Source organism: Mus musculus, chromosome 2, assembly GCF_000001635.26.
Source record: "Mus musculus strain C57BL/6J chromosome 2, GRCm38.p6 C57BL/6J".
Lineage (NCBI taxonomy): Eukaryota > Metazoa > Chordata > Mammalia > Rodentia > Muridae > Mus > Mus musculus.
The window spans coordinates 5,835,012-5,843,188 of record NC_000068.7 but is presented as its reverse complement, the minus strand read 5'-3'; the positions used below and the strand labels follow the sequence as shown (position 1 = coordinate 5,843,188).

Sequence of the window (8,177 nt, the reverse complement as noted above, 5' to 3'; positions counted from 1 at the left end):
CAAGATATACATTCTGGCTACTGCTGTAGCATTAGTATTTTATTTTTATGACTTTTGGTTCAGAGCTGATTATGCAAATTCATTTTAGAAAATAATTTTTCTTTGTTCTTCCAGAATTCTATATATGCATACAATGTATTTTGACCCTGTTTACTCCCTGTTACCCCCTTCCACTTCTCTCAGGTCTAAGTAACAGGGTCCACCTCCCAACTTAGTGATGCCTGTGTGTCTGTGTGTGTGTGTGGGGGGGCATCCACTGAGCCTGGGAAATCTTCTAGTGTCCTCAGCACCAAAGAAAAATGACTCTGCTTCCCACAGCAGGCAATTGTCAGTAGCTATCAGCTAGGAGTAGGGTTGAAAGTTTCTCCCTGTTTGTCCTGGAACTCTACCTGGCCTGATCTTTAGCCGGTAACCAGAGCAGGTGAGTGCCCCGCCACATCAGGTCTAGAAGACAACAGCTCACATTGTCCGTCCTCTGGCCTCTACCCACTGGTTAGCAATGTTTCCTGAGCCTTGGTGTGAGGTTGATGTAGCTGTCCCATTGAGAAGTGAGCATTCCGCAGACACTCATTCACACACTTATTCTCGCCACTCTGATTTCTGTCTGGTTGTCTGGATTTGGCTAGTCTTTTATTTTTTCTTTCTTTCTTTCTTTCTTTCTTTCTTTCTTTCTTTCTTCCTTCCTCCTTTCTTCTTCTTTCTTTCTTTTTTCTTTCTTCTTCTTTCTTCCTCCTTCTTCTCCTTCTTCTTCTCCTTCTCTTTCTCCTTCTCTCCCTCCTCCCTCCTTCTCCTTCTCTTCCTCCTCCTCGTCCTCCTCTCCTTCTCCTTCAAGACAGGGTTTCTCTGTATAGTCCTGGCTGTCCTGGAACTCACTCAGAAATATGCCTGCCTCTGCTTCCCAAGTGCTAGGACTAAAGGCGTGCGCCACCACTGCCCAACAGTCTTTTGCTTTCTTATTTAATCTAAGAACTATTGTGGTGTAAGCTGCATTGTGTACTCATAGTATATGGTTCCTGGTTGTACTTCTCTGTTCCATGTTAAAATTAAAATAATGTAAATGCTTTTTTATCTTTACAGTGACTATAAAATGGCCGTTGGGAGGCTTTTCTCCCCGCTATGGCTGGTCCTTCTAAATGATGCCTTTTTGCTGTATTTTTTCCCCAGTGTCATCCTCCCGCTTCCTCAGAATGTGAAAGACTATCTACTTGATGATGGGACTCTGGTGGTCTCAGGAAGGTAAAGTATTGAGAAAACAGCTCTCTTCTCTTTCCAACCTAATGTTTATATTGGTTCTCTTCTGTGTCAGCCTCCCCACCCCTGTGACCTCCCTCAAGAAAAAACGTCCAGGTTGTGCTATCTAGGTAAGCACTGGAACCCCTTAAATAGAACTGAGTCCCCCCTCCCACCTCCCCACGACCCAGGAACCATCAGTTAAATAGAACTGAGTCCTCCCCTCCCACCTCCACACGACCCAGGAACCATCAGTTAAATAGAACTGAGTCCCCCCTCCCACCTCCCCACAACCCAGGAACCATCAGTTAAATAGAACTGAGTCCTCCCCTCCCACCTCCCCACGACCCAGGGACCATCAGTTAAATAGAACTGAGTCCCCTCCCACCTCCCCACGACCCAGGGACCATCAGTTGTGGAGAGCAACGCTTAGCATCCTTCTTACGCTTTTTAAAAAGAGTTCTCTTCGATGGCGTCCTTTCTAGGCCAGAAAACCATGCTTTATAATCATAAAGAAGCAGTACTGGTTACATCTCAGCATGTTCGCATAGTGAAGAGGGCGCTGTGTTAGCCTGGACGCACCGTCCTCTTCACTATGGGGGCAGAGGCAGATGGATCTCTGGGAGTTCAAGGCCAGCCTAGTCTACACAGCAAATTCCAGGCTAGCTTGAACTTCATAGTGGGAGTCTATCTCAGAATCAACACGTAGGCACGTCCTAGAGATTCATGCTTTGGTCCTCATGGTTGCACGACAAGTACTTTTACCCCTGAGCTACCTCCTTGGCCCCTTGTTTATCTTTTGAGACAGAGTTCTGGCACCCTCCCATACTGGCCTGAAGTTTGCTGTGTCTTCCAGGTTGGCCTCCAGCCTTGGGACACCTTGTCGTTGTTCTGAGCGCTGAGGCTTCCAGGCAAGCAGCACCACACCACCTTCGTCAACGTTTTGTTCTTCACAGATGACTCATCACAGTCCCTCTGCGCTTCAGCAGCTGCCCCGGAAGTCCCTCTAGTTTTCATTCAGCCCTCTGCCGAGACTTAAAGCTTCACGCTCACTCTCGTCAGTGGCTGGATGGACAGTCACCCCGCTGTACATCTTCCCCCCCTCAGCTCCTCTTATTTTGTGGTGATATTTCTTTCCATCATTGCCTAAAGGAATTCAGTCAGATGAGAGCAGGAGCCTTCCTCACCTCAGCTCTTGGAATAGCAGTACCTGGCACCTCCAAGGTGCTTGACAGGCACCTGTGAAATGGACCCTACACTTGTAATTACAGTGTATCTTTTCAGTAATGCTAGCAGGAACTGTATTTAACTTTTATTTTTTAGTTAATTTTTGAGATGTGGTCTCATTATGTTGCCCAGGTAGGCTCCATAGCCTTTTTTCTCAGTCTCTTGATTGCTGGGGTTAGAGATGTGTGGCAGATGACCAACTTGGCCTCTTTATTACCTGCTGGACTTTTAGTGTAGATTTCTGCATGGTATTTCTGGCTTCTTAGCATTGAGAACCCATTTTGTTTGTTTTTTGTTTTTCAAGAATGAGGTTCTCTGAGTAGCTCTGCCAGTTCTGGAGCTTGGTGTGTAGACCAGGCTGGCTTCAGACTCAGATATCCCGTCTCTGACTCCTGTGTGCTGGGATTAAAGACGCGTGCCGCTGCCGCCACCAACACCTGGCCATTGAGAACCCCTTTATAATTTGAAAATTGTTAGAGTAGAGTGTCATTAACTTGGTATAATTAAAGGCCAAGGACATTAACATTTCATAAGTGTACTTAAAAATATATATGTATGCACGTGCGTACATATACGAGTATTTGTATGTGCATATATCTGTTTTTAATGGGTACACTATATGAGGTGAGGGTGCTGCCCCCAAGAGCCATGCCCTCATCTAGCAAAACCCGCAGTGCTAGGTTAGGGTCCTTCCTAACAGTTAGTTTATGATCTGAATTTAATCTCTTGTACTGAAACTGCTATACCTAAAAGAAGTATATATAAAACTGCACAGTATAATTGACCTCCTTATAAGTTTCTGTGCTGTGAACAGAAGAGTCTCCTGTGTTGTTTATTCACCAGTCTGATGCTTGCACAAGTCTCAGGTGTTGGCAAGCATTGTGTAGAGTGTTGGTTAGTGTCGGTGTTGTATAACACAGTGAACAGTGTCAGTCATTGTTGTGTAACACAGTGAACAGTGTCAGTAGGTGTTGTATAACTGAACATTGTCAGTCGGTGTTGTATAACACAGTGAACAGTGTCAGTCAGTGTTGTGTAACACAGTCAACAGTGTCAGTCAGTGTTGTGTAACACAGTGAACAGTGTCAGTAGGTGTTGTATAACAGTGAACAGTGTCAGTCGGTGTTGTATAACACAGTCAACAGTGTCAGTCGATGTTGTATAACACAGTGAACAGTGTCAGTCGGTATTGTATCACAATCAACAGTATCAGTCGGTGTTGTATAACACAGTCAACAGTGTTAGTAGGTGTTGTATAACAGTGAACAGTGTCAGTTGGTGTTGTATCACACAGTCAACAGTGTCAGTCGGTGTTGTGTAACACAGTGAACAGTGTCAGTAGGTGTTGTATAACAGTGAACAGTGTCAGTCGGTGTTGTATAACACAGTCAACAGTGTCAGTCGGTATTGTGTCACACAGTCAACAGTATCAGTCGGTGTTGTATAACACAGTCAACAGTGTCAGTCGGTGTTGTGTAACACAGTCAACAGTATCAGTCGGTGTTGTATAACACAGTCAACAGTGTCAGTTGGTGTTGTATAACAGTGAACAGTGTCAGTCGGTGTTGTATAACACAGTGAACAGTGTCAGTTGGTGTTGTATAACAGTGAACAGTGTCAGTTGGTGTTGTATCACACAGTCAACAGTATAAACAGAAAATCTGGTTCAACTCCACTTAAGTCAGCCAGTGCTGCTTCAGACTTCTAGAGTCTAACACCAGGTTGTTTATTTTAGACATATTTACATATGTTATACTTTTGGAAAAAAGTTTCTGGTAACAATGATCTTATTCCTGTATGCACAATTACGCTTAAGGTGTGACTGCATTGAAATCCTCTGCAAAGCACATGTAACCTGTACCGTAAAGATGGATTGTATAGCGTGAGAGCCTAGGGTCTGTGTGTCCATATAGATAGTATAAGACGTCACCAGGCTCTAAAGTACACGTGACACTCCTCTAAGAATGGCTTCAGTTGACAGAGAAGCAATGCTCAAAATAGAAGTCAAAGTTAAAGGGAGGAAGAATTTGAGAAAAACATTAATTGTCTGAGGGATTTAGATGTGGCCTAGCGCTGCATATAGCAGATTACCAGGCTATTAACAATGTGCATATCCAGCCTCCTCGATAGAAAACAGGTATACACATTCCTTCCCTTAAAGAGACAAGCTTCCATCCTAAACTAACATTCCTGGGTTCCCCAGTACTTCTCTGTGGTGCCCTCTACATCTGAACTTGACGAGCCTGCCCATAGGATGGAACATGTCAGGCCCTCGACCATCCTATAACTGACTGAGTTTCTCCAAGATGGAGGTTTCAGCTGGGAGGAAGGTGTTATAGCAATAGTACTATACAGTGTGCACAGATCACCTGCCCTTTTGGGTTTAGACATTTAAACTGTCCTTCTGACTCTAGAGTCAGTGCTTAATTGCCAGCTGTGTGTAAGATGCAATACAGAAAGTATAGACTCCTGGGCTGGCAAGGTGGCTCAGTGTGTAAAGGCACTTGCTGCCAAGCTTAGCAAACTGAGTTCGAAACCTGAAACCTACATGGTAGAGGACAACTAACTCCCACAAGTTAAATTCTTTGTTGTCCATATACATGCCATCACACATGCATGTCCAATCACACACAACACACATGTACAAATGAACAAGTAAGTAAATGTAAAAATATTTTACATTAAAAAAAGAAAGTATAGAATATCCTTGGCCAACAAGATGGCTCAGGAGGCAATGGAACTTGTCTTTAAGCCGGACCTGAGTTTGATTCCTGAGACCCACATAGTAGAAAAAAAGACCTGACTTGTGCAAATTATCCTCTGACTTTTATGTATGTACCATACCATGCACAGATACACACACACCATACACACACAGAGTGGTTTTTTTTTTTTTTAAACCAACCTCTTAAATTGCAAAAAGTACACAGAGCCCTAAATATTAGCTTGGTATTTTGGGCTCCCTTATCTACTAAACCTGTACTTTGAAAATGTCATCATCGGGGCTGGTGAGATGGCTCAGTGGGTAAGAGCACCCGACTGCTCTTCCGAAGGTCCGGAGTTCAAATCCCAGCAACCACATGGTGGCTCACAACAACCATCTGTAACAAGATCTGACACCCTCTTCTGGAGTGTCTTACAGTGTACTTACATATAATAAATAAATAAATCTTTAAAAAAAAAAAAGAAAATGTCATCATCGTTCACAGTGGTCTTATTTTCTGTCATACTCATAGTGGCATTATGAGAAGTTCTCTGCAGAACTGTGAAAACTGATTTTATATCTATGAAACATATATATATAAAATGTATGTAAGTATATGTATACATATATATACATACACACACACATATATATGTATATATATATATATATATATATATAGAGAGAGAGAGAGAGAGATACATATATAGATATGCAAACACATATAATGCAAGGACAATGTTGATTTTAGAGTAACAAAACACAATTTTAAGATTTTTAAATTTTATATCCTTATTTATTTTTATTGAATGAAAGTTTTGCTCTCATCTTTGTTTGTCACATGTGTGTCTGGTCACTGTGGAGGTTAGAAAAAGGGCATCAAATCTTTTGGAACAGGAGTTATAGGCAGCTGTGAGCCACTGTGTGGGTGCTGGAAATGGAGCCCAGGTCCTCTGCAAGAGCAGCCAGTGCTTTTAACTGCTGAGCCTCTCTTTAGCCCCCACCGTTTCAAGTTCTGAAGGCCTTCATGTTGTATGGCTAAGGACACTATGTTAATGGTAACATTCATTGGAAACTACAGTGTAGCATTCAGACAGATGCAAGAGATGGAAGGCTGGCTCGGTGGGGACTCACGATGGACAGCACACTGTACTGTCACTCCTTGTCACTCCCTGTAAGGTGGTGTCTGGCTATTAGGTTTGTGGATCTGGACACTCAGCCCTCTAACACCGTGGAAAGTTGCTTAGGATTTGAGGGACTGATGTCACTACAGAGTGACTGGTAAGTGAAGAGTGCCAAGTTTGTATTCACAAAGGGATCGTGCTCTTCCGCTTTTTGCCAGTACTTAGAACACATTGTAGTGTGAACAAACAAGTGTGATCAGAATCACTGTAGCTTTGTACACTATCACCATCCTTTTCAACTGTTACCTCGTCGTGTTCCTGTCCTGTGTGTGTGCCTTTGTGTGCGAATGCTGTGTAGGTATGCTATGCTGTGTCCATGGAGGTCAGAGGCCCATCTTGGGTGTTGGTCCTTACCTTTCTCCTTGTTTGAGACAGCTCTCTAGTGTTTTTTGGGTTGTGCCAGGCTTACTAGCTGTAGCTTCCAGGGGGTCTGAGGATTTGAACTTGAGGTCTCATGTTAGTGTGGTAAGCCTTCTCCCCAGCCTGACTTAGCTGTTGTACCATCTGTCTTCATAGAAACTGTATCCAGTGTCAACTGTTTAGAGTATTGTGCTGTTGCTGTTGACTGCTGCAGGTACATTTGTGTTTTGTTGTTGTTTGTTTGTCTTTGAGATACAGGCCTCACTGTGTTGCCCAGGCGAGTCTGTCCCTGGGTTCAGCTGATTTCTTCAATTTCAGTCCTCCACAGAGCTAGAATGATGGGCGTGCCGAGCTGTCTTGTGTCGTGATGGTGTCTAGACATCTTTTATTTTCAGTGGAGTGAATAATTATACTTACATTTTGCTTCATTTTCTCTGTTTACTATTTCTGATATTTTGTGGCTATTCTTATAGACATGTCCACGTAGCACATGGCTTCCACAGCTCTGACCAGGGCGAGTGCACTGTTGTTAGCTGGGACACAGCTCTGACCAGGGCGGGTGCACTGTTGTTAGCTGGGACACAGCTCTGACCAGGGCGGGTGCACTGTTGTTAGCTGGGACACAGCTCTGACCAGGGCGGGTGCACTGTTGTTAGCTGGGACACAGCTCTGACCAGGGCGGGTGCACTGTTGTTAGCTGGGACACAGCTCTGACCAGGGCGGGTGCACTGTTGTTAGCTGGGACTTGCTTCTGTGCTGGAATTTCGTTTCTCTTGGTTTACTGTTTTATTGAAACAAGTTCTAGAATATCTAGGGGGAAAGCTTCTGGGTAGTTATCTGTATGAAAACAATTTTATTCTCTCTTATGCTTGGTGTTGGTGAGCAGAGTAGTTGGCTTAATATGAAATTCTAGGCAGAAAATTGCTCAAATTCAAAATTCAAGGGCACAGCTCACTATCTTTTACTATGCTCTAAGGTCCCATGTCATCCTGGTTTGTGCCCTTTTCCTAGGTGGATAGTCCTGGGGTTTTCTGCTCTGTGTTTTGCATTGCATGATAATCATCTTGATCCTGTATCTGGTGTGGCATAATACACCACCCAAAACTCAGCAGCGTAAACCAGGGCCCGTTTTGTTTTTTCATTGATTTTCTAGCAGTGTCTCTCACATTGCTGCATATCTCGGTGAGCAGATACACTGCCAGCTCGTGCTCTGGACCATGTTTCCAAGAGTGTGCACATATCAGGCAGCCTGAGAAGCAGACAGGTGGCTCCTTCTAGATCAAAGCAGGTTAGATATGTCCCCTGGGTTATGCCTGGAGCAGGTCTCCGGCTCCCCCAGAGTGTGCTCGCTCAGGCCTCCTGCAGACCTGGCCACTCTGTGCTACCCTGTAAAACTCGAGGGCCAAGAGGAAACTGACTCAGAGGCGGAGCTCATGCCTTCTGCTGGCCCCTGAGGAACAGAGCCCTTCCTT

The 8,177-nt window shown here is 44.2% G+C and overlaps 1 protein-coding gene across 6 annotated transcripts in view; it reads left to right on the top strand.

Annotated features, from left to right (window-relative positions):
- Positions 1-8,177, top strand: part of Cdc123 (cell division cycle 123) — a 50,884-nt gene that overhangs the window by 1,989 nt on the left and 40,718 nt on the right. For all 6 annotated transcript variants that reach the window (NM_001356501.1, NM_001356502.1, NM_133837.5 and 3 more), the window contains exon 2: positions 1,165-1,236. In NM_001356501.1, coding sequence (NP_001343430.1) covers positions 1,165-1,236 — 72 coding nt within the window. The remainder of the gene's footprint in view (positions 1-1,164; positions 1,237-8,177) is intronic.